This window comes from Elephas maximus, chromosome 15, assembly GCF_024166365.1.
Source record: "Elephas maximus indicus isolate mEleMax1 chromosome 15, mEleMax1 primary haplotype, whole genome shotgun sequence".
Taxonomy (NCBI): domain Eukaryota; kingdom Metazoa; phylum Chordata; class Mammalia; order Proboscidea; family Elephantidae; genus Elephas; species Elephas maximus.
Window position 1 is genome coordinate 74,384,507 of NC_064833.1, and position 27,828 is coordinate 74,412,334.

The 27,828-nt window shown below is 41.6% G+C and overlaps 1 protein-coding gene across 4 annotated transcripts in view; it reads right to left on the reverse strand.

Annotated features, from left to right (window-relative positions):
• Positions 1-26,329, reverse strand: part of PREX2 (phosphatidylinositol-3,4,5-trisphosphate dependent Rac exchange factor 2) — a 377,098-nt gene extending 350,769 nt beyond the window's left edge. For 3 of the 4 annotated variants that reach the window (XR_007513231.1, XM_049853516.1, XM_049853517.1), the window contains exon 1: positions 25,437-26,329. Coding sequence is in view for 2 of the 4 variants with exons in the window: in XM_049853516.1 (XP_049709473.1) it covers positions 25,437-25,910 (474 nt within the window). In the remaining 2 variants the exon portion in view is untranslated. Of the gene's footprint in view, positions 1-2,929; positions 4,044-25,436 lie in introns of those variants that run through there. The other variant, XM_049853518.1, reaches the window with a different exon arrangement.
• Positions 26,330-27,828: the final 1,499 nt, after the last annotated feature.

The following is a 27,828-nucleotide window of genomic DNA, read 5'->3' on the forward strand; positions in this document are numbered from 1 at the left end:
GGGTATTTTTAGCTTGTACCTCCAAAAAAATATAAATGCCTGGTATATTAAAGTCACTGTACTGAGAAACGACAGTTGAGAATTAACTGGTTACATCTGAAAGTCCTCAAGTTTTTCACTAATCTGTTCCACTAACTTTCTTAGTAATGACTATCTGGGTTTATTTTCACCTCTGAATTATAATTACACTGAAGAGTTTAACAATACACTTGATAGCATTTTCCTCTTAGATATTACCTGTTAATGTTACCACTGAAAAATAAGCTATTTTCAAATACCTTTAGAACGTTAAAGAAGTGTGACAGAAAGGAGTGAATCCTTGCCTTCTCATTCTATATAAAATCTCAAAACACGCACATACTTGTATTCCCCTTCTCAGCTTCACTTATTCTCCTTGACACTTAGGCTAGCTAATATGTTATAAATTTTGCTTGTTTGGCTTGTACCTCCTGGTTTAGAGTAGAAGCTCCATGAAAGCTTTTCATCTCTTGCCAGTGCTATATCTCTGAGTCCAAAACAGTGATTAGCATACAGTAGGTGCTCAACAAATACATATTAGTACAGTTTAAGCTTTAACATAAAGTTTCAGATCAAAATATCTGGGCCCTATGTTTTTTAGAACAATTATTGGATAGGCTAAAGTGTGATGCTTGACATATCAGAGACACTATTTAGATTGATCCGACACACAAATCACACAATGTTAAAAAACACTGCTTTCACAAACTAAGAAAGTTGGTTTTACAGGTGAATAAAAATCACCGTGATTCCGTTCTTGTGGTAATTTTTTCTTTTTTAAACAAATTTTTAGTTCTATATTTAGGAACCCTGGTGGCTAGCTACACTGCTAACCAAAAGGTCAACAGTTCGAATCCACCACGCAGGCACTCCTTGGAAACTGTACGGGGCGGTTCTGTTCTGTCCTATAGGGTCTCTGTGAGTCAGAATCCACTCTAGGGCGACGGGTTTGGTTTGGGTTTTGGTTTTGGTGGCGCAACAGTTAAACATTCGGCTGCTAAGTGAAAGGCCGGCGGCTGGAACTTACCCAGCCGCTTTGTGGGAGAAAGACTTGTGGATCTGCTTCCGTAAAGATCACAGCCAAGAATGCTGTAGGGGGTGGTTCTACCCTGTCACGTGAGTCCCTATGAGCCAAAAATTGACTCAACGGCACCCAACAACAGTATCTTGATCTATGAAAAAAATTACTATGAATTTCATTTGACATATTAAAGACTATGGAAAACTCTAGAATAGCAAAGAGAAAATAAAAGTGGAGTTTTGAATTCTGACAGGCTGGAAAATAAATTCCAGGGAGAGTTGTTGTTGTTAGTTGCCATCAGGTGGATTCCAATTATAGTAAACCTATAAGCAATTTTTTTTTATTATTATCTATTAGCAGATTTTTTTTTACTAGCAGATTATTTCTTTTTCAAAAATTTATTCAAGCATGCTGACTAACTCTCTGGATCCCTCAGTAAAATTTTTTTATATTTTCCTGGTGCCATGAAAGAAAGTAGGATCTGATCCAAATTCTCAGCTACAGAGATATGCATTCTTAAAATTGAGAATCCCTTCAAGCATTGACCAAGCTCTCTAATTTTTTGACAGTTCAGCTTATTATGTTACTTTTAGTTACATTAGCCTTAAGTATAAACCTAAAAAAAAACTAAATTCTAAAGAATATTTGCTACTTTCAAAAAATTTCACCACAAAAAAAAGGTCCACTTTATGTGAGAATCACTAGCTCACTAAGAAATATACAGAAGAAATGTCAACTTCTCACATTTTAATTGAAAGTTATATTCATCTAGAGGAGCCCTGCTGGCACAGTGGCTAAGTACTCAGCTGCTAACTAAAAGGTCAGCAGTCTGAACCCACCAGCTGCTCCATGGAAGAATGATGTGGCAGTCTGCTTCCCTAAAGATCTGCAGCCTTGGAAAGCCTATATGGCAGTTCTACTCTGTCCTATACAGTCACTATGAGTCGGATTTGATTCCACAACAACAGGCATTTTTGTTTGTTTATTCATCTACCACCACCAGTCTGTCAGTTTGTCAAACTGTGGTGGCTTGTGTGTTGCTGCGATGTTAGAAGCTATGCCAATGATATTTCAAATACTAGTGGCGTCATTCATGGTGGACAGGTTTCGGTGCAGTTTCCAGAAAAAGGGAGACTAGGAATAAAGGTCTGGCGATCTACTCCTGAAAATTAGCCAGTGAAAACCCAACGGATCACAACAGAACACTGTCCGACTCACTTGCTTTGGACACGTCATCAGTGGGTTCAATCACTAGAAGAGGACATCATGCTTGATGAAGCAGAGAGCCAACGGAAGTGCAGGAGATCCTCAGTGAGATGGATTGGCACAACAGCCACGACAATGGACACACACATGCCGAGGATCGTGAAGATGGCGCAGGACTGGACAGTGTTTGTTGTACATAAGGTCACCGTGAGTTGGAGTCAACTCAGTGGCAGCTACCTATCTGTAGTCATCTATCCATGACAAGACTCTCTTGGACCCTAAGATTATAGGACTGTACTACCCTGTCTGTATAACAAGACCTCATTATCAGACTCTATTCCTTGACTACCAGAATGTCAAATACTCTCCCATGTCTGTCCTATCAAAAGAAGTAGGTCTTGCAAACAGAACACTCTCAGGAATAATGGTCATTTTAACTTTGGATTTACTTTATTCACATTTAAATTAGATTAACACTTCCTACTAATCACCTGTAAAATACCCACTGAATGCAGAGAGCAATACGTACATTTTGGAGAGTAGAAGAGATATAAAAAAATATATAAAATTGATACTTGTCTCAAAGAGCTTATGATTTCATCATATATAGGGTAATCATAAGCTATATTTAACACATAAAATCAAGGGTTCAGACCTGTTAGGAAGAACTGAGTATATACATACATGTTGTCGTTAGTTGCCTTCAAGTTGATTCCGACTCATGGCGATGCGATGTGTGAGAATAAGACTGCTCCATCAGGTTTTCAAGGCTCTAACTTTTCAGAAGCAGATTGCCAGGCCTGTCTTCCCAGGTGCTTCTGGGTGGGTTCCAACCACCAACTTTCAGCTAGTAGTCGAGCGCTTAACTGCACCATGAAAGGACTCGCCCAAAACAATCCAAGAAGAATTAAATTAAACTGAAAGTAGTTTAAGCAATCACATACATAAACAGGTAACTAACAGAACTAAGGTTGTCTATTTTTAAAAGGTTAATTGCATTTCTTTCTTTCCATGAAGGAAAACTCCGGACTTCTGGGTAATCTTTGGCTTCTGAGTGTTTGCCTGGCTGTCACCCCCTGTCTTGGATTGGCCATGAGCCTCTGTTGCTCTCCTGCTCTTGATGATTTGCCTGAAATGAACCGCTGTTCCTTCCTGACTTCTAGCTTCTGTGTACTTCCGGAGTCAACAAGTTCTGAGTCCCGCTCCAACAGCTGCCTTGGTTTTCCTAGTCCTGACTAATCACACTACTTCCACAATACAGAAATGACCCCGGCCAGCAGGACATCTTGGAATAGCTGAGCAGCAGATCCACTCAGAAGTCCCACTCTCCCACTTAAAAACTGACCAAGGTGTCCGGTGTGTAAGTTATAAAATAACACCAGTCTTGCAGGCAGTTGTGCCCGACACGTGACAAACACATAATAAATTATGATAACCTTATTATCCTAAAACACTTCCTCTGGAGGCTTGGCTTCAGAAAAATAAGAAAAATCACACAAAATCTCCAAATCCCTCCAAGTCTTACTGCAGTAAAAACCAGTGAAAATAAACTTTAAGGCACTTTAACAAACAGTTAAGTGCTAGAATGATTACCAAAAGATTGACAGCCACCCAGAGGCACCTCAGAAGAAAGACCTGGCAGTCTACTTCTGAAAAAACAAGCCACTGAAAACCCTATGGAGCACAGTTCTCTGACACACATGGGGTCATCATAAGTCAGGGCCAATTCGATGACAGCTAACAACAACAACAAACATAAGTGAAAAGATATGTAAGTATTAGGTGCCGGCAAGAATATATGATTTTAGATCAAAATTATCCAAATTATACATTACACACAATAGAGTCTTACAGTCAAGGAACGCAACAATTAATATAAATGATTTCCTGTGGACACAAGCCTAAAGTATCACTGGGGCCAAAATACAGCACAGATTGCTCTTTGTCCCTCTATGTTTATTCTCCACTTCTTTATTTTTGTATAACCAAAACCAGTTGCCCTCATCTAAGATACATCTTAGATACATAAGGCCCCATCATGTTTGCAGCAAAGGAGAATGAAGAAAATCAAAGACACAAGGAAAATATTAGTCCACAGGATTAACAGACCACACGAACCGCAGCCTCCACCAGCCTGAAGAACTAGATTGTGCCCAGCTACCACCACGGACAGCAGTGGGTTTTTTTTTTTTTTTACCACCACGGACCACTCTAACAGGGATCACAAAAGAGGGTCCTAAATAGGGCAGAAGAAAAATGTAGAACAAAATTCAAATTCTCAGAAAAAGGCCAGACTTACTGGTCTGATAGAGACTGAAGGAACCCCCAAGACTTTGGTCCCCGGACACCCTGCTAACTCAGAACTGAAGCCACTCCTGAAGCCCACCTTTCAGGCAAAGATCAGTCAGGCCTAAAAATAAACAATAACACACCTGAGGAACTGCTTCGTAGTTCAATCAAGCACAGGAGACCAAATGGGCAACATGTGCCCAAAAACAAAGACAAAGAAGGCAGAAAGGGACAGGAAAAATAGATGAATAGACACAGAGAGCCCAGGGTGGAAAGGGAAAGGGGGAGAGTGCAGACACATTGCAGGGATTGCAATCAATGTCACAAAACAATTTGTGTATAAAATTTTTGAATGAAAAACTAATTTGCACCGTAAACTGTCATCTAAGACACAATTAAAAAAAAACTGATTCCCCTCCAGTCCAGTCTGACTCATGGCGACCCCATGCATGTCAGAATAGAGCTGTGTTCCATAGGGTTTTCGATGGTTTTTTCTTCCCCCGAAAGTAGATTGCCAGGCCTTTCTTCCGAGGTGCCCCTGGGTGGACTCAAATTGCCAGTTGACAGCCTAGCACATCAACCGTTTGCACCACCAAGTGACTCCCTATTATATAAAACTCCCCCCAATTTCAGGGGAGCACATGGCCGCCCTTTTAGGTGCTTCAGCCACTACTACCCCGGGACTGGGGTACTGGTAAGTCAGTTTCAACCAGTCGGATAAGAATAACATCCTAGTGTACTGGCTTCCAACATTTTCTGCACAGTGGAATCAACCAGGAGAAAATTTATAAAATGATTGTTCCTGGCTCTCATCCCTTTAGATTTAATTGGTCCTAGGAAACCCTTATGGTGTACTGGTTAAGTGCTACAGCTGCTAACCAAAAGGTCGGCAGTTCAAATCCACCAGGCGCTCCTTGGAAACTCTATGGGGCAGTTCTACTCTGTCCTATAGGGTCACTATGAGTCGGAATCGACTCGATGGCAATGGGTTTGGTTTTTTTTTTTTTTAGGGGATAGGAGATAATGGGGAGCCCTGGTGCACAGTGGTTAAGAGCTTGGCTGCTAACCAAAAGGTTGGCAGTTCAAATTTACCGACTTTTCCCTGGAAACCCTATGGGGCAGTTCTACTCTGTTCTACAGGGTCACTATGAGTCAGAATCGACTCAGCGTCGATGTGTTTGGTTTTGGTTTTTTAGGGGATAGTAGAGGAGTCCCTGGGTAGTCCAGATTGTTAATATAGTTGGCTAGTAACTAAAAGGTTAGAGGTTCAAGTCTACCCAGAGGTGCCTCAGAAGAAAGGCCTGGTGATCTAATTCCCCAAAACCGGCCACTGAAAACCCTATGGATCACAGTTCTCAAAAAAAAGAGGAGGGTGAGGGTAGATGGCAGATCAGTAAGATAAAAGGAATGTGGGTCCTGGAGGCACAGTGGTTAAGCACTCTTCAGGAGAAAAATGTGGGAGTCTGCTCCTGTAAAGACTGACAGCCTTGGAAACCCTACAAGGCAGTTCTCCTATAGGGCTGCTATGAGTGGGAATCAACTCTGAATTTTTCTTTTTTTTTTTTTAATGACCTGATGGAGCTAAGCTGCTTATTCCCTTAGAAAATCATTGGGCAATAGTATCCAAAAATTAAATGGTCAGAGGGCCAAGAACAGATGAAAACAAGACCAGGTTGATAACATGTGGCTTTCATATTGGAGAAAAATGATCTCATTTAAACTACCGTTATTTGGTCTCTATTGAAGCAGCTGTATCCTAACAAATACACATAATAAACACAAAAATTCTGAACTTCAGAAGAAAGATATGTAAGCATAGGCAATAAAATAAAATACTGTTCTTCATAAAAAAAAAAAAAAAACCCTAAAGCGTATGAATGGCAGAAAAAGAGTACAGTTTTAGAATAATCTGGGGAAATCGTGGCAGAGCTAGAGGAGTTTCATTAAAAATATTAAGATTATTCAGCTTAACAAGACAATGGCAGAAAAATATACTAAAGTTTTCCAATTTTGTAATAATTACTATAAGTCAATGAGAACTTGGCATTAAAATATGAAATCTCAAAAAAAAAAAAGATTTTATGACTAAGTTAAATAAATACTGATTTATCTTATGGGCCCATTTTAGACAGGATACAGTTTAGGCCCCCCACGTCTGTCAGTTTGTCATACTGTGGGGGCTTGCGTGTTGCTGTGATGCTGGAAGCTATGTCACCGATACTCAGATACCAGCAGGGTCACCCATGGAGGACAGGTTTCAGCTGACCTTCCAGACTAAGACAGACTAGGAAGAAGGACCCGGTAGTCTACTTCTGAAAAGTAATTAGCCAGTGAAAACCTTATGAATAGCAGCAGAACATTGATATAGTGCTGGAAGATGGGCCCCCCACGTTGGAAGGCACTCAAAAGATGACTGGGGAAGAGCTGCCTCCTCAAAGTAGAGTCGACCTTAATGACGTGGATGGAGTAAAGCTTTCAGGACCTTCATCTGCTGATGTGGCACAACTTAAAATGAGAAGAAACAGCTGCAAACATCCATTAATAATCGGAATTTAGAATGTACAAAGTATGAATGTAGGAAAATTAGACATCGTCAAAAATGAAACGGAATGCATAAACATCGATATCCTAGGCATTAGTGAACTGAAATGGACTGGAACTGGCCATTTTGAATTGGACAATCATATAGCCTACTATGCTGGGAATGACAACTGAAAGAGGAATGGTGTTGCATTCATCGTCAAAAAGAACATTTCAAGATCTATCCTGAAGTACGATGCTGTCAGTGATAGGATAGTATACATACGCCTACAAGGAAGACCAGTTAATACGACTATTATTCAAATTTACACACCAACCACTAGGGCCAAAGATGAAGAAATAGAAGATTTTTGTCAGCTGCTGCAGTCTGCGATCGATAGAACATGCAATCAAGACGCATTGATAATTACTGGTGATTTTAATGTGAAAGTTGGAAACAAAGAAGGATCAGTAGTTGGAAAATATGGCCTTGGTGATAGAAACGATGCTAGAAACCGAATGATAGAATTTTGCAAGACCAATGACTTCCTCATTGCAAATACCTTCTTTCACCAACATAAACGACAACTATACACATGGACTTGCCAGATGGAACACACAGAAATCAAATTGACTACACCCGTGGAACGAACCCAAAAACCAAACCCACTGCCGTTGAGTCGATTCCGACTCATAGCAACCCTAACAGGACAGAGTAGAACCACCTGATAGAGCTTCCAAGGAGCACCTGGAGGATTTGAACTGCTGACTTCTTGGTTAGCAGCTGTAGCACTTAACTACTACCCTACCAGGGTTTCCTCTGTGGAACAAGACAGTGGAAAAGCTCAATATCATCAGAACGAGGCCAGGGGCCGACTGTGGAAAAGACCATCAATTGCTCATATGCAAGTTCAAGATGAAATTGAAGGAAATCAGAGCAAGTCCACGAGAGCCAAAATACGACCTTGAGTATATCCCACCTGAATTTAGAGATCATCTGAAGAATAGATTTGATGCACTGAACACCGGTGACCGAAAACCAGACGAGTTGTGGAATGACATCAAGGACATCGTGCATGAAGAAAGCAAGAGGTCACTGAAAAGACAGGAAAGAAAAAAAAGACCAAGATGGATGTCAGAGGAGACTCTGAAACTTGCTCTTGAGCGTCAAGCAGCTAAAGCAAAAGGAAGAACTGATGAAGTAAAAGAGCTGAACAGAAGATTTCAAAGGGCACCTCGAGAAGACAAAGTAAAGTATTATAATGACATGTGCAAAGAGCTGGAAACGGAAAACCAAAAGGGAAGAACACACTCAGTGTTTCTCAAGCTGAAAGAACTGAAGAAAAAAGTCAGTCACCGAGTTGCAATAGTGAAGCATTCTATGGGGAAAATATTAAATGACGCAGGAAGCATCAAAAGAAGATGGAAGGAATACACAGTCATTATACCAAAAAGAATTAGTCGATGTTCAACCATTTCAAGAGCTAGCATATGATCAGGAACCAATGGTACTGAGGGAATAACTCCAAGCTGCTCTGAAGGCATTGGTGAAAAACAAGGCTGCAGGAATTGATGGAATATCAATTGAGATGTTTCAACAAACAGATGCAGCGCTGGAGGTGCTCACTTGTCTATGCCAAGAAATATGGAAGACAGCTTCCTGGCCAACTGACTGGAAGAGATCCATATTTATGCCTATTCCCAAGAAAGGTGATCCAACCAAATGTGGAAATTATAGAACAATATCATTAATATCACATGCAAGCAAAATTCTGCTGAAGATCATTCAAAAATGGCTGCAGCAGTATATCCACAGGTAACTGCCAGAAATTCAGGCCGGTTTCAGAAGAGGATGTGGAACCAGGGATATCATTGCTGATGTCAGATGGATTCTGGCTGAAAGCAGAGAATACCAGAAGGATGTTTACCTGTGTTTTATTGATTATGCAAAGGCACTTGACTGTGTGGATCATAACAAACTATGGATAACACTGCGAAGAATGGGAATTCCAGAACACTTAATTGTGCTCATGAGGAACCTTACATAGACCAAGAGGCAGTTGTTCGGACAGAACAAGGGGATACTGATTGGATTAAAGTCAGGAAAGGTGTGCATCAGGGTTGTATTCTTTCACCATACCTATTCAATCTGTATGCTGAACAAATAATCCAAGAAGCTGGACTATATGAAGAAGAATGGGGCATCAGGATTGGAGGAAGACTCATTAACAACCTGTGTTATGCAGATGACACAACCTTTCTTGCTGAAAGTGAAGGGGACTTGAAGCACATACTAATGAAGATCAAAGACCACAGCCTTCAGTATGGATTGCACCTCAACATAAAGAAAACAAAAATCCTCACAACTGGACCAATGAGCAACATCATGATAAATGGAGAAAAGACTGAAGTTGTCAAGGATTTCACTTTCCTTGGATCCACAATCAACAGCCATGGAAGCAGCAGTCAAGAAATCAAAAGACGCATTGCATTGGGTAAATCTGCTGCAAAGGACCTCTTTAAAGTGTTGAAGAGCAAACATGTCACCCTGAAGACTAAGATGCGCCTGACTCAAGCCATGGTATTTTCAATCACATCACATGCATGTGAAAGCTGGACAATGAATAAGGAAGACAGAAGAAGAATTGATGCCTTTGAATTGTGGTGTTGACGAAGAATACTGAATATACCACGGACTGCCAGAAGAATGAATAAATCTGTCTTAGAAGAAGTACAACCAGAATGCTCCTTAGAAGCAAGGATGGCGAGACTGAGTCTTCCCTACTTTGGACATGTTGTCAGGAGGGATCAGTCTCCGGAGAAGGACATCATGCTTGGCAAAGTACAGGGTCAGCGGAAAAGAGGAAGACGTTCAAGGAGGTGGATTGACACAGTGGCTGCAACAATGGGCTCAAGCATAACAACAATTGTAAGGATGGCACAGGACTGGGCAGTGTTTCATTCTGTTGTGCATGGGGTCGCTATGAGTCAGAACCAACTCGACGGCACCTAACAACAACAGTTTAGGCTGTTTTAATAAACAAATGGTCTTCTATTTTTTTTTGCTCTGTCATCCTCAACATGTGGCTTCCCTCTTATAATCAAAAATGGCCGCCCCATTGCCTACCATCACATCGGCCAGTGAGAAGGGAAAAGACAAAAGAGAATACACACTCCTTCATCATAAGGACACACCTCAGAAGGTACCCACGCCACTTCTGCTCATATCGCACTGCCCAGAATCTATTCAAATGCTCACACTTAACCGCAAGGGATGCTGGGGAATATAGTTTTATGCTGGGAAATCATGCACCAAGCTACAGCTTTATCCTTATACAAGAAAGGGATATTGAATATTGAGGGCAATTAGAAGTATCTGCCGCTGGTCTCATCATAAAGAAGTCCAAGAAAAATTGAAATAAAATTGTATCTAAAATATTCAAAATATATTTAATAAAATATTTATATTTTACATATTTTAATACATTTGTATTTATATTTTATTGTATAAATATAAGAATACTCTATATAAAATATATTTAAGTTAAATAAAGTTTAACACAACAAAAATATACAGCATCGAAATACAGTGTAAAATCCCCCTTCCCCCACAGTATCAACTATGGGAATAATGAATTATTAAAGTAATCTTGGTATATGTGGGTATAGGGCTAACATTTAGGTGATTTAGTAAAATATAAGGAAACCTGGTGGTATAGTGGTTAAGAGCTACAACTGCTAACCAAAAGGTTGGCAGTTTGAATCTACCAGGCGCTCCTTGGAAACTCTATGGGGCAGTTCTACCCTGTCCTATAGGTTGCTATAAGTCGGAATCAACTCGACAGCAATGGGTAGTAAAGTGTCTAACGCCTTTCCATAGATCTTCCCCTAGTGCTAACTATCAGAAATGAAACTTTGGAATGGGAGGAGTCATCTCTGGAATCCCGAAATTTTTTTCTTTGGAACAATAGTCTCATATAAGAAAAGGCTAGAACTCCAAGGCGGCAAGAAAACAGGCTAAGTTGATGCCCAAGGCATCGAAGGAAAACATCAGTGATTCCTGCACAATCACAGAATGTGTCACCATCTATAAAGTCCCTTCTACCAGTAAGAAGACAAGTTAAATGAATAATTAAAATAGCTGAAGCAGCAAAGGAAAGCCAGACATAGCTATCAACCCTTATATGACTCTCTCAGAGAAGCAAAGCTTTAAAAATAAAAAAAATGTTTACCCATCCTAATGTCATATTTTGCTATAAAACCCAGAGAATATTCTTATATTAGGATTCCAAATTTAACCAGGTGGAGTCATTTCTTAAGTATTACACGATTCAACCTTTCGCAATGAAGGACTTTCTTTTTAATCGGAAATATGTATTTCACATTAATGGAAGAACACAATGTCCTTGGCTTAGATAGTCTCCAACAAAACAGTCTCCTTTTTTGTACACTATGCTTCACTATAGGTAAGGCTAGAATACAACAAATTGGTTTAAGGAATCAAAGTCTGACATCATACATACTAACTGAAGTGTTCAAAAATCATAATCTCAACTCAAAGGATATCATATATCTTAAAATTACAATTATGTAACTTTTAATCAAATGCAATAGTTCATAAAAATGAAAAAAAAGTAGCTTTTATTAGAAGTCTCAATATTTGTATGAGTATGCTTAATGCCATGGGTGAAGTCCCTGCGTGGCACAAACAGTTAAGCGCTTGACTACTCGCCAAAAGATTGGCGGTTCCAAACCACCCAGAGGTGCCTTGGAAGACAGGCCCGGGCCATCTATTACCAAAAGGTCAGAGCGTTGAAAACCCTGTGGAGTGGTTCTGCTCTGCACACATGGGGTCACCATATGTTGGATCTGACCGGTTCACAACTAATGACAGAACCGTGGGAAAGTGATCCAACCGCAATTTTAAGCAATGAAACATTTACTAACGGATTTTTTTCCTGAATTTTTTATTGTTTGAGGCAATCGAAATGTTATATATCAAAGAAGATCTTGATTTTAATTTAGCTAATACATCTTAATAAGTTGAGAAGAATAAAAATCTATTATGAAAAGAAAATATTACACATAAAATATTTTAAGATTTAATGTAAACTAAATCAAATATTTTAAGTCAAACTGATAGTATTCAAAACACAGAAATAATTATATTTGGTAAAATATTCTAGGTACACAAAAGACTGTTAAAAGTAATCACTAAGAAAAAATATAATCACCCAAAAATGTTATCAGATACATCAATGTTTCTTTTTTGAAACTCTGTACAATGATTGATGTGTACATTAAATGCAAAAAATGGCAATTCTATAGAATTTGTATCATGGTTTAAAAAATGATTATGTCATTATTTCCAAGATTCAAACCTAGTCATACAAAGTAGATGTAATACATTAGGAATGGCTACTTCTTTACTTAGATTTCTAAATCTATATGCTGCATTTAAGAAAGTAACATTTAAAAAAATAATCATTTTCAGTGAATATTTTAAAAATTGTACATGCAACCTCAGATGTAGAAGTTCAGTGCTCTTTACTATTCACAAAAGTGTACGTCCAAATCTTTACGACTCTCTGAAGGGCACCTCACTCAGCAAAAGCAAATAACAGAAACTAAGCAAAAGGAAGATAAGAGTTCAACTTCACAGAGAAGTAAAGGCCATCAGGTAGAAAGCTCCCACTTCCCTCTCCCCTAAAGCGGCACTAGCCCTTCCCTCTCTTCCAGGGGAAGGCCAACTGTGCTTTGCTCCAAGATCAATCCCTCCCCTGCCTTCCTAAAGGCCCCTCTAGCCCCCTCAGGACCTTTCCTGATCTATTAGACCCTCTCTTAAGCAATCCAGTACCCCTGGGTGGAACAAACAGCTGAGCACTCGACTAACAGAAAACTTGGAGGTTTGAACCTACCCAGAGGTACCTCGGAAGAAAGGCCTGGCGATCTGCTTCCAAAAGGTTAAAACAAACCAAACCCACTGCCGTCGAGTTAATTCCAACTCACAGCGACCCTAGAGGACAGAGGAGAACTGCCCCATAGAGTTTCCAAGGACCACCTGGCAGATTCAAACTGCCGACCTTTTAGTTAGCAGCCATAGCACTTAACCACTATGCCACCAGGGTTTCCTCCAAAAGGTTACGGCCTTGAAAATCCTATACAGCCCAGTTCTACTCTGCAACACATGGGGGTTGTCATGAGTCAGAATCAACTTGATGGCAATTGATTTGGGTTTTGTTTGTTTGTTTAAGCAGTCTGGGTTTGTTTGTTTGTTTAAGGCGTCAGGCTAGGTGAATATCAAATAGGCCTCAGCAAGTACCAGGGTCAGTCCTTGAAGTAGGAGAGACAGAAGAGAGGGACATAAACTTAGAATTTGGAGAGGAAAGAAGTGCTTACTACCTATCAGGACTTTGCCTATAGAACCTCATCTGAATTTCAAGTCAGTCCTGTGAGATATTATTGAATGCATTTTTCAAATATGAGCCTGACAGTCTTAGTTATCTCATGTTGCTATATAAAAAAATACCACAAGTGGATGGCTTTAAGAAACAGAAATTTATTCTCTCTGAGTCTGGGAGGCTAGAAGTCCAAATTCAGGGCGTCAGCTCCAGGGGAAGGCTTTCTCTCTGTTGGTTCTGGGGGAAGATCCATGTCATCAATCTTCCCCTGGTCTAGAGGCTTCTCAGAGCAGGGACCCTGAGTCCAAAGGACACACTCCACTCCCAGTGCTTCTTTCTTGGTGGCATGAGGTCCCTCTCTTGTCCACTTGCTTCTCTCTTTTATATCTCAAAAGAGATTGAGGCAAGATACAAACTAAACCTGCAAATTGAGTCCTGCCTCATTAACATCATAAAGGTTAGGATTTACAACACATCAGAAAATCAAACAGATCACAGAATGGTGGACAACCACACAATACTGGGAATCACGGCCTAGCCAAGCTGATACACATTTTGGGGGAACAATTCAATCCATAACACTGAAGCAGAAAGAAGTTATATAATTTTCCTAAGGGTACACAGGACTTTAACCCAGGTGATCCGATGGCCTAAGGCCAAGACTCCCTAAGCTCTGTACCATGCACTTTGCCACACTACCCCAGCATGGGTGGCAGAGCCCTGATGGGTGTTCAGAGGAAGGGCAAAGGCTGCCCCAGGGAGTTTCAAAAGCTGTAAACAAAGGAAGAAGCATGATTTGGAAAATGCACGAGAGAGGGCTTGCTCATTCTTAGCCTGCAATGGCATTTTGCTGTGCGTGTATTCTGTGGCTGGGTGGCTCAGTGAATTTTGCCAAATGCCTCCTGTCCCTCAGGCATCACAGGGGTGCTTGCCATGGTTTACCTGCAGAAGCCATTTGGTTGCTGCCATGCTCTGTTTTAACCACTTTGGTTCCCTTTCTATTATCTTCTGCTTGGGTATACTTGTCTTCCTCAAACATCCCTGGACAAAAGCACTCCCTGAAGTTACTAACCTACGGCTCTCTTTGGATTTACCACCAACTGATTTAGGAGATAATATTACAGCCATTATTCCCTGTCCTTGAGCATAGAGAATATGACCCAGCCGGAGCTGGACTCACAAGGACACACGAACTGGACCCTGAGGTATAAAGACAATAGCTAGGACAATCTTGGAAAACATCTTTTAGGGAAACTTTCACATAAGCAAATCATAAGTACAGCACGAAAGACTCACATACTTTCTACTCTTATATTTTTTTATTAGCATTTAGTGAATAATAAGATTTGTTCAACCAGTGAAGACCCTCCTGACTGTCCTGACTGAAACCTGTTCCAACGATTATTAAGAAGGACAATTCAAAATGTAGAATCACGTTGATTTAGCAGGTTTTAGCCAATCAACGATTCTACCCGTCTGTAATGTTAATACATATTGATGATTCTGTAGTGTTCCTCAGACTCGGGTAGACATTAGCTCTGGCAGTATGCATGTCCACTTCTCACTTTTGCCTCTTTGAATATGTGCTGAATAAAACTTGTCTTTTTGCTTTACTTAACTTTGTGATGTTTTTACCCTAGAACACAACCAACACCCATCTGTCAGTCTATTGTACTGTAGCAGCTTGCATGTTGCTATGATGCTGGAAGCTATGCCACTGGTATTTCAAATACCAGCAGGGTCACCCATGGTACACAGGTTTCACTGGAGCTTCCAGACTAAGACGGAATAGGAAGAAAGGCCTGGCAATCTACTTCTAAAATGAGCCAACAAAAACCCTATGGATCACAACAGAATATTGTTTAATATAGTGTTAGAAGATGAGCTCCCTGATTTGAAAGGCACTCAAAATACACAGCAGACACAACAAAGGACTTGAGCATACCAATGATCATGAAGATGGCACAGGACAGGGCAACATTTCCTCCTGTCGTGCGTGAGGTCTCCACGAATCAGAGCCAACTCAGCATCAATAACATTTACCCCTAAACTCCTTGAAAGAGTTTCTCCATCTGTCTCCACCAGCTCAGCTTCCATTCATGCCTCAACTCATTGTTACAGTCTAGTTTCTGCTCACACACACTACTGAAGCAAAAACACAACTGACTCTAATTGCCAAATCCAGTGACCTCTTCTGTCTTTACCCCATCTATTCTCTGAGGTTCTGATGCTTTAAATAGACCCTTCGTAGGGAAATTATATCCTTCCCTGGTTTCCAAGGCATTTCTCATCCTTGGCTTGCTTTCTCAACTTTCGTGGCTCACTCAAAGTCACCTGTGCACACTACGCTTCCTCTAACCTTTAAATAGTGGCTCTCCAACATCCAGCCCTTGGTTTACATGTTCACTTTTTCCTCTAATTGCTCTCCTTGTGCCCTCTCATCCACCTCATGGCTTCAACATATCAGTTAATTTCTAGATTTCTAACTATTGCCCCAAATGCTTTCTTAAATCCCACATTCCTATCTTCAAAATGCAGCTCAACGTGTCCAAAACCAAATTTCACTTTCCTCCTCCTCCAATGCTGTCGTGCCTCTTGCATTTCATTTCTCATTTAACGACACTATCCATTTAGTCTTCAAACTAGAGACCAGAGTACCAACCCTTGTTCTCCATTCTATTTACACCTCCACTTCTGAGTGAACACAAAATTCTAAAGGTTCCACCCATGAAATGTCTCATAATTGTTGGGTTTTTGTATATTTTCTTTGGTTTAGCTTGAATTCGGGTTTTTGTTTATTTACCTTTTCCATTGCTTCTACGTTAGACCGGACATTCCACATTTCTTACCTAGACAAATACAAGAAACTCCTAATGGGTAACCCAGACTCCAGTCTTTGTTCCTCAACCCTGTTGACAGAATTCTCTTGCTATGAAAGAAATTTAATCTGAATACATACTATTCTTATGTTGATGTCATGGTATAATAAGGTATAATTATGCATATGAAACTGTAAGAGTAAAGACACATCTCTAGGTGTAGGTGTAGAATACCCCAAAAAAGCAGAAGTAAAAAAGAACCTCATTTAATATTCACGGTGTATTCACCACAAGAGTCAAAATGAACTGATGCCGCTGTCTTTCACATATATATTCAGGCTAGTGACCAAATAGGAAAAAAAAAACCCAGGCAAGTCACCCCAGGAATAGTGCCCAGCCAGGGAGATCAAAAGGGTTTAGTGTGAAAATAGGGCAGAGTCTGCAGACCCTAAGAACAAGAGCACATTGGAAGGAGCAGAAACCTGTATTACACAAGCTAGACTATGTTTATGTTTCCTATAGTTTCTATAATTACTGGCCTGTGCTCTCTCTTAACCCTCTGGCATCGACTGATTCTGACTCAGAGTAACCCTATAGGACAGAGTAGAACTGCCCCATAGGGTTTCCAACTCTGTAATCTTTACGGAAGCAGATTGCCACATCTTTCTCCAGCAGGTAGGTTCGAACCACTGACCTTTCAGTTAACAGCCAAGCACTTAACCACTGCGCCACCAGGCCTCCTTGTGCACTCCCTCAGTAAACAGTGGACTCTCTGAAGGTGATCATCTCCCCTGCATTAAGAGGAACAAGGAAAGGGCTTCTCTCTATGCGTGTGTGGGTTACTGAAGAAGCAGTGTATGCTGAGGACCAGTGAGATGGTGGAAGTACTAAGTGCAGAGAAGCAATCCCAAGGCAAAACTCAGAGACTTACGGCCTGGCAACTTCTTCCCATGGAAAATCCCCTTCCCAGGGCCAACCTTGGAGGTGCTCAGACCTGCCTATTATCATCAAAGGAGCAAGTGTACCCTCAGAATTGATTCCCCATTGCCTACAGTTAAATTCAAAAGTCAAACTGGAACCCCTCTCAAAATGGACTAAACTTACCTCTCTCGTTTTATCGCCTATCAGTACCCAAAAGCACAGAACTTTCTACCTCTGGCCGCAAAGAATGCTCTATCACCCCAGCAGGTCAGGTTTGGCCACATCTAGGTGGCATTGCACATCCTGCTCTTTCTAGATGCAAAATTCCCTTCCAGCACTTTCCTGCTCATCCTTCAGGAGCCAGCTCTATTGTCACCTCTTCCACAAACTTCCCTTGACCTTGACCCAGAACGAGAGAGTCCCAAGATGCCCCCAGGCCACTCTGCTTATTACTCTATTGTGGCACCTACCACATGGTACTGTGACTATTTGTGTACATTTCTCCATTTCTCTCTCCTCCACTAAATAATGAGCTTATAATGGATAAGACCATGTCTTATTTCTCTTTGGGTCCCCAGTGTCTAGCATAAGCCTTAAGCATAGCTTTTTTCATCAATCTTTGCCTGGAAAAGTCAGATCATGACAGAACGAGGTGGTTTTCAGATTCATTCAAACTCTGTTCCGCTTTCTCTTGTTTTGTTTGTCTGTTTCTTTTTCCTGAGCACCTGCTATTTACTGAGCACTGTGTTTAGGCCCCAAAAAGTATACATAGGAAGTAAATGCACATTTACTGTTTTTTGGGAGTTTACCATCTAAATAAGTGGATTTTCAAACTGCCTTTGCAAAAACACACGTCAGATGAAGGTGGGGCTGTGTTGGGAAGAAGCCACGGTGGACAGCCTGAAGCCATAACAACTCAGTGTCCCCCCTCACTCCATGTCCAACCAAACCCACGGCTGTCAAGTCCATTCGGTCTCATAATGGCCCTATAGGACAGAATAGAACTACCCCATAGGGTTTCCAAGGCTGTAATCTCTAGGGAAGCAGACTGCCACACCTTTCTCCTGTGGCTGGTGGGCTCCATCCGCTGCCTTTCAGTTAGCAGCCTAGCACTTAACCACTGCACAACCAGGGCTCCTGCTCATTGCCTGTAAGAGCCCTGAAATCAAACCACAGAACCCTGGAGCTCCAGGAAAGATAGTTTGAAAGAGGCTATTCTCACCTATTCTACCAACCAAGAAAAACCAAACCCGTGGCCGTCAAGTCAAGTCCGACTCATAGAAACCCTATAGGACAGAGTACAACTGCCCCATAGGTTTCCAGGGAGCAGCTGGTGGATTCCAACTGCCAACCTTTTGGTTAGCAGCCATAGCTCTTAACCACTACGCCACGAGGGTTTCCAGTGGAAGCTAATTGGCACTCATGCACTAAGTCAAATCAGATAATGAATATTCAATTGCTTTGTGTAAATTGCCACACTATGGTTGTTATTAGAAAATACAGTGTTTTCACTGTGTTAAAGTCAACCAAACAGAATGCATTTAGTAACAGTCAGAGAGGGCACAAGAGCATTTCATTTACCGGAATACCATGGGAAGGTTTGCATGGACAGAAGGAAGATGCATGGGAAAGAAGCAAAACTCAGAGCCATATAAAAAGGGTAGAGTAGAATATAACAGAGATGAAAATGATATCCTAACGATGACAACATTGCGGCTCTTGATAGTAACTGCAGCACCGGAGGAAATAACACTATTTAAGGGCCTCCCACCAGATGCTGTGCTGAGCCCAATGCATAGTATCTCATCCTTACAGTGCCCCTGAGAAATGCGACTGTTTCCCCATTTTACAGATAAGGAAAATGCAGCTTGAAAAGTTTAGGAATGTGTCAACAGATACACAGTAAATGAGACATAAGACTCAAATGCTGGGGTACCTGGGGCCGAAGGCTGGACAGGCAGCAAGTTTCAAAATCCTTTCTAAGTTCAAAGACTTTGTTTTAATGTGCCAACAGTGTGGGGTGACCTCCACTGTGATTTGCCACAACAACCCCAGTTTGCATCCGTTTCACAATGTAATTATTAGGAGCACTCCCTTTCACTGTTAGACATGTCCCTGTTTAGACAATACACTATATTATCATCTTACCTTAATGCCACTTGCCCACCATAAAACGTCTCCTTAAACCAGCTACAGAATTTGTGGGGGACCCTTGTTCAAAAAGCAGGGAAAAGGTGCTATTAAAGATACTAACATCTAAGGTACTTTTCTTTCCTGTATCTCCTCTGCTCATGCTCGTGTTTCATTGTCCAGTCGGACTTCACTTGTAAAACATAAGTTCAATGAAAAAATCGCTAAGACTTTGAAGAGGGTGATGTCATTCTTGTGTGCCCTGGAGTCGATTCCGACTCATTGCGATCCTACATGACAGAGAAGAACTGCTCCATAGGGTTTCCTAGGCTGTAATCTTTACGGGAGCAGATCGTCAGGTCTTTTCTCCTGTGGAGCACCTGATGAGTTTGAACGGCCAACCCTTCAGCTGCCCACCACAGTTTGATAGTAGAGCATGTAAATAAAACATGGGGCCCTTTTAACTGTGTGACTACCCAGGACCCACACCCATGAAGCCGTCTGTGTGTCTGTTCTTTCTCAGTCTGTTCTAGTGAGACTGTGAAACCATCATGATCTTGGCAGGCTGTGTGACTGCGTAGCCAGCAGGAAACTGGTTGCAGCCTACGACTGTCCAAACTTTGGATATTAAATCCTAGATATTACTTCCATGCAATCATTATTTTGAAGAAATGTTTTACAGTATTTTTAATGAAGCAAAAGAATTAATTTTCCAAGCAAAATGAGAGCATAAATTCAAGCAAATTAGGTCACTCTACCATTTTGTCTTATGACATAAAAAATTAATCTAAATAATGTAACCTATCCATGATCTAATATGAAATTTTAGAATACATTGAAATAATGGTGCTACAAAGTTTTTAATACCTCAAAGCCCAATTTAAAACAAGTTTCTGTTTCAAATGCAGGTTAAAAAAAAAAAGCCATCGGTGTAGAGTCGATTCCGACTCATGACGACCTCATGTGTTACAGAATAGAACTGCTCCATAGGGCTTCCTTGGCTATAATCTTCCACAGTACTGCTCGGTAGTGGGTTCAAACCACCAACGGCTACATTAGTGGTTGAGTGCAAACAGTTTGCGCCACCCAGGGACCTTAAATGCAGGGACTAAAATGTCTCGGTACGTGAGTGTATTTACTTACAAAACTTCTACTTTCTGTATACACCAAATGGAAGAAAAAAAGGTTCTGAATTTTAAAGAAGACTGAGATATTGTCCTTAAAAATGAGATGGAGGGATAGAGAATGGATCAATTCATTAATTCACTGATTCCCTGAGTAAGTCTCTATTGAGTACCTACTATGCCACAAGTACCGCACAGCATTCTAGGGAAACACAGATGTGTAAGATGTGCCCCTGCTCTCAAGGAGCTTACATCCTGATAGAATGAGGTAAAGCTAAGCAAATAAATGTATCAATGATTTCACAGACGGAAGAAACAAGTATAGGGCAGAACAGATACAAAGCAGGAGCCTGGCGGGTGTAAGTGGTTTGCCATAGCCTGCTAACATAAGGTTGGCGGTTCATACTCACTCAGCTACTTTACAGAATAAAGGTCTGGTGAACTGTTCCCGCAAGGGGTTGCCATGAGTCAGGTCAACTCCACAAGAGCTAACAACAAGAAGTACAAGGCGGGGAGAGCTGTACCTCGGGGAGGAGGAGGGACCAGAAGGGGGCCAGTCCATCAAAGAATCATGAAGGACATGAGCTGAGCCTTGAAAACCCAGTAGAAGTACAACATGTAGCTGAGGCCCTGGAGAAGCAAAGGCAGGCCTGAGAAAGAATGGCAGATCACAGGCACGGTGAGCCATTCCAAGTAACTGTGGTCAGTGAAAAGACAGAAGCTGTGTTCACACTACAAGTTTGTGCCTGGGTGGCAAACAGAAGATGCATACAGCTGGATCGTGTGGAACAGAGGGAAAAGACAGTGTTCGTAGACTATCCCGAACACGGATCTAGAGGGTGTGGGGAACGTGCTCACTTCCTAAAAGGCCAAAGGGTTGGAATTGAGAAGAGAGGAATCAGAAGAAAGATCTCACTGATAAAAGTTTTCCCCTCAGGTCATAAAATCTTTTAATCAAGGGAAATAATACCATTTTGTTTGCCTATTTGTGGGCCCATAAGTAAAAATATGTTCTTGGTAGAACTAAAAATATGTTTTCTATCTCTTCTTCCTCTTCCTAATAAAGATAAGAGTTACCCTTCATCTATGCTAATGGCTTGAAGCGAGGACATCTAAAACAATGACTAATCTAACAAATAGCTAAACTTGACTTAGGGCTGCACTATTGAATTTTTGTAAACAATTTACCACTCTATTTAATACTTACTAAGGGTAATTTGGAAACCCTGGTGGTGTAGTGGTTAAGTGCTATGGCTGTTAACCAAAAGGTCGGCAGCTCCAATCCACAAGGCACTCCTTGGAAACTCTATGGGGCAGTTCTACTCTGTCCTATAAGGTCGCTATAAGTCGTAATTGACTCTACAGCAATGGGTTTGGGTTTTTTTGGGGGGGTTAAGGGTAATTTTGGAGGTCCCTCATAGAGTAGAGGTTAAAGAGCTCAGCTACTAACCAAAAGGTCAGTACTTCAAATCCACCAGCCACTCCTTGGAAACTCCATGGGGCAGTTCTACTGTATTCTGTAGGGTCCCTGTGAGTCAGAACCGACTTGACCACAAAGGGTAAGGGTAATTTTTTAAAAAACAACATTTTAAAGTTATTGTTTGTCTCCACTTCTGATCATTCTGTTAGATTACTAGAAGAGGAATTACCAGGCTATTATGGATTGAATCGTGTCCCCGAAAAATGCATATCAACTTGGCTAGGCCATGATTCCCGGTACTGTGTGGTTGTCCTCCATTTTGTGATCTGATGTATTTATCCTGTGTGTTGTAAATCCTAACCTCTGTGATGTTAATGAGGCAGGATTACAGGCAGTTATGTTAATGAGGCAGGACTCAACCTACAAGATTAGGCTGTGTTTTGAGTCAATTTCTTCTGAGATATAAAAAAGAGACTTGAGCAGAGAGGAGAGGGACCTCATTACCATCAAGCAAGAAGAGCCAGAAGCACGTGTGTCCTTTGGATCCAGGGTCCCTGAGCTGAAAAGCTCCTAGACTAAGGTAAGCTTGATGACAAGGACCTTCCCCTGAGCCGACAGAGAAAGAAAGCCTTCCCCTGGAGCTGCCTCCCTGAGTCAGACTTCTGGCCTCCTGAACTGGGAGACAATTAACTTCTATTTGTTAAAGCTATCCACTTGTGGTATTTCTGTTATAGTCGCACTAGATAGCAAAGACACAGGCCAAAGGGTTTTAATATTTTTTAAGCTATTGGGAAGTACATATTAGCTGTCTTAATTAACTAGTGCTGCTACGACAGAAATGCCACAAGTGGAAGGCTGTAACAAACAGAAATTTATTTTCTCACAGCGTAGGAGGCTCAAACTCCAAAAAACCCACTGCCATCAAAGGTTGCCACATCTTTCTCCCAAGGAGCAGCTGGTGGGTTCAAACTGCAGACCTTTTGGTTAGCAGCTCAGTGCTAACCACTGTGCCAACAGAAGTCTGAATTCAGGGTGCTGGCTCTAGCAAAAAGCTTTCTTCCTGTCTCTGTCGGTTCCGGGAGAAGGCCCGTGTCTTGTCTAAGCTTCTGATCCCAGGCAATCTTCATATGTCTTAGCATCTCTCTCTCCCTATCTCTGCTTCTCTGGCTTGCTTGTTTAATCTCTTTTATATCTCAAAAAAAGATCAACTTAAGACACACTTTACACTAATCCTGTCTCATTAGCATAACAAAGAGAACTCATTCCCAAAACGGATTATAACCACATACATAGGCGTTAGAATTTACAACACAAATTTTGGGGGAGACACCAGTCAATCCATAACATTAGCTCAGTGGTACAATGGTTAAAGAGCTCAGCTGCTAACCAAAGCGTTTGCGGTTCAAACCCACCAGCGGCTCCACAAGAGCAAAGACCTGGTAATCTGCTCCCATAAAGAATACAGCCTAGGAAACCTTATGCGGTAGTTTTACCCTGTCATATAGGGTGGCTATGAGTCGGGATCAACTAGATGGCACAAAACAACAAATATTAAAACTAGATTGACTACATGAACTAAAGGTAACTGAGTGAAACTACACAAAGATTAACTGTTGCTACAAATAATATTCAAAAAAGAAAATCTAATAATGTATTATAAACAAATTTTAGGCTTTGAATGGTTATAGGACCACAAAGAAGCCAGGGAAAACATTTGCTTAACATAGACACTCATGCCAATTTTAGTGCATTTGTGTGTGTGTGTGTGTGTGTGTGTGAAAATATAGATACACAAATAATGGACAAAGAAAGGAAAAAGTGAAGGAGTCATTAACTCAATACTATAATACTGAAATCATAAAATGATGACCTACTTGGAAAAAGGAAAAAACCATTCTATACCTCCCATAATTTCTTACCTAACTCTAAAAAAAAACTCTATACAATAATAATAAACTTGCAATTTAATAATTGATAAGGTTAAAGGAAAAATTGATATTTTAAATAAAGGTCAGCAAATTGGTTTTTAAGGTCAAATAGGAGAGCTATTTCTGTAAATTAGCCCTCTGTACGGTACTTTTATCATACACCTCCAGAAAGGATTATCTAATGTTATTTTAAAATGACTCTGATTCTTCAAAAGTCAAAGGACTCTAAAGTTACCAACAAAGCTTCATGAAAGCCAAATTTGGAACTATGAAAAGACAAACCTCCTTAGACACATGCTTCTTTGACAGTCAATGCTACAGGGATGTGTACAACAATTCTATATATCACTAATTACCAGTATATTCTTAAATATTCATACATTCTCAAAGAATGTGGCCTCTAGGCTCAACTACTGATTTTAATTTGAGAAGTCAACCAGAAGCCAACCTGAGCATCTTACATTACTTGAGACATTGTTCATTCCTTCTTGCCACAGCCAAGAAGTGAATTTCCTCTATCATGATAAGCAGAAAGATTACAGCCTTCAGAAAACTGAGCAGGAAGTTTGGCATTTTAAACATTTCCCTTCAGACCAGGGGGAATGGAACGGGTGCTGGAAGCAGAAGAAAGAGGACTTGAGGAAGACCTGTAAGGACTAAACAAAGCTCCTCGCTCTTTGAAGGATGCTCTCGCCTGGCACAGAGGCATGCAGGAGCCGATCTCCACATTCTTTGTCCTTTCAGCAATGAATAGCCAGAATTTAACTTTAGAGTGATGTCTCAGAGGTTTCTTTCACTCAATTTTGCCCCTCCTGGCCGTAAAATGAATAAAACGTTTCCAGAAACTCAGGCTTAAAACTTTGAAATAAGTTCCTGCTCAGTTTCAAGAAATCTTGAAGTTGTTTGACAAAAGCTTTATTACACCGCTCTCATGGGCTTCGTGGTAACAGGGGACCCACAAACAGAGGAGAGGGCATATTTAAGCCAGGGGAAGGAGATTTTTAGGACGGGGTGAGCGCCACATGTGGCTTTAATATCCAACAGCTGCTAGAGATCACAACCCCACTGCTCTTTCTGTATATCCCTCCCCCCCACCCAGAGAATCCTGTTTCAAAGAGTATTATAACTAAAGGGACTTCACTGCCTTGTAATCTGAATAATGAACTCAAGCTCCAGTAAAATCAAGGAATTTTTAACTAAATGACCTGTATGTAACTGACTAGATCTTTAACCTCTTAAGACTTAACACAAAATCGCCGGGGAAGGAAGGCGGTGTGGCGGGTGGAGGTGGGGGGGGGGGGGTACACAATGCTTTCGAGCGGCCAGGGCGGAAGGTAAGAGTGAGGACCGACGGTGCAGCCAGGATTCCCGGCGCAGACCAGTGCTTTCTCCCGCCGTTTGATCTAAGTTTTCATACCTGAAGTCGCCAAGGCCCTGGCAACTCAGTGCGTCTCTGGACATTAAATCCCCGCCGGGGTAAACGCGCCCGCGGGCACGGGGTCCGCGCGTGGACTCGGGTGCCCGGGACGCCCCAACCTGTCGCCCCGTCCCCCGCTCACACAAAGCCGCGCGCGCTTCCTGCGGCCTCTCCGGGACCGGCGCCCCGCAGTCCCCCTGCGTCCCGCGCCGGAATACTCACCGACACCAAGAACTCCAGCGTGCCCACGTAGTCCCGCTCGGTCTTCTGGAGCTCGCTGAGCACGCACACGCGCAGGCGAAGCTGTTTCTCCAGGTCCTTGGCGCTCTCGGCGCGGCCATCCCCTCGGCTCTCCTCGTTCATGGTGGATAGCGGGGCGCGAGGCTGGCGGCCCTGCTGCGCGCTCGCCCGCCTGCCCGCGGCTGCCCCGGCCCCGGGGTCGCGAGAAAGACAAGTTGTAGCCTCCAAGTCCGAGGAAGGATGGGCGACTTCCCAAGCCCGGGAGTAGCTGGGGCGGGGGAAGAGGAGGGGGCTCGGGCTCGAACGCGGCGTCAGGAGGCGCAGGCTTTGCAGAGGCGGCCACCGTGAGAGGGAACTCTGGGTCCCGACCTGTGCGCCGGGTCCCGCAGCTCCGGCCTCACACGGCCCGGGCTGGAGAGGAGGCGGCTCCGGCAGCCACAGCGGTGACTGGGACATTAATCAAATGCTTTGTATCCATGTGACTCCGACCTTTTACCCTTCGCCAAATCTCAGGAAAAAGGAAACACAACTCTGGGGAAGTGTTGCGTGCCAGCTAACTAAACACACAAACACACACACACAGAGAATCAGCACTTGAGATGGAACTAATTGGAGTTCCCAAATCTAGAAGGAACCCTGGTGACGCAGTAGTTAAGCGCTCTTCTATTGAGAGCTCTGTCGGAGAAAGATTTATCAGTCTGCTTCTTAGAGACTTACAGCCTCGAAAACCCTATGGAGCAGTTCCACTCTGTCCTGTATGGAGCCTCTATGTCGGAATCAACTCGACGGCAACGGGTTCGGTGTTCGGTTTAAACCTCGGAGGACACACTCCCTTCAGAGCGCTCGGAGGCACAGCCTCGGGGCTGCTCCTGAGACTCCCGCCTATTGTTTAGTTATAATGTGTTTTGTACAAATCCTGAAAGCAATGAAACAAGTCCCCACGGTTACATAACTAGACGGGAAGGAAAACAACCACAGTATTTACTCTCCTCTTTTGGAAAAGAAACACATTGATTTTTGGCTTTATTCAGACACAAAACAGATTTGCTTTTAAACCTCCCCCCTCCCCCCCCCAGCTGCGAATATTTCACAGAGCAGACACTTCTTTCTGCCTTTGGAAAATAAATTAGCATAATAAATGTAGACACTATGGGAAAGTGACAGCTCGACCCATACAATAAACTTCTGATACAATAAACATCACCATTGAGCTGTGCTACAATTTGGGGGGAAGCAATTTGCATGTCTATTATTTTTTTCAACATAAAGATAGTATGTAAATTCAACTAGTGGCAAGGATATTTGAGTCAGTTTTGTTTCTAAAAAGGCTGCTGTAATTTAAGAACGTGTCCTTAATTTGAAAAGATAAAGCTGCTGTTGAATATTCATCAAATGATGGGGGTATATAAATATATGTATATGTGATGCATATATATAATTTTACACACACACACACATATGCGTATCATATTGTTGTTGTTAGATGCCAGTCAAGTCAGTTCCAACATACATATATATACACGCATATATATATTCTAGGATTTTTTTTTTCTAGGATTTAAGAACAGAGAGAAACACAGAGGGTGTCCTGATTTTAATGTTTATGTTTATCGTCTTTTTCTACACTTGGAAACAAAATCAGGACCTCAAAAGTACTGAATATTTCCAATCAATTTAAAAAGCAAACAAACTGTATTTTTGTCTTGATATTAGCCACATGTATTTATCAGAGCATGTTTTTCTTACTTAGAAGAACTTTGAACAGCCCACAAGTGATTTCTTTTAAATAAACTGACTAGTGAATGCTTTAGATGCAAGAATGTGGCCTGTTAATTTGTTCCAACAGTTGAAAATATTAGCAAAACTCTAAAAAAAGATGTTATCACGTTATTTACATCCAAATAATTATCCATTTTCCAGATGACGCCTTTTCAGAGTATGTTTTGTGATGAATAACTCTACTTGCTGACAAGGAAACACAGAGGGACTGTATTTTTTGTTGCTATGTTAAGGACACAGCTTTTTAATGATGTGTGATGAACTGATGGACAATTTGCAGCTTTTGCCCTTTAAATGCTACCTATTTAAGGTAGCTGTGAACAAGGGGCAAATAATGTAGAAGGCTTCACACCCTGTGGCACAAGGACAAAGGAGAAGGCACATTAAAGAGCAGACCTCACAGCACCTAGTAAACAATAAACAAAAGAAACGGAAGACACAGGAAGCACACGGCCAGTAATGAATAGACAAATCAAACAGGATTTAACCTTCTCCCAGTGTATGTACAGGGAGGAAGGAAGGAATACAATTCCTCCTCCCCAGGTCTGCACCATTTCCCAGTGAAAAAAAGTTTAAGTTAATAAAAAAGTATGCT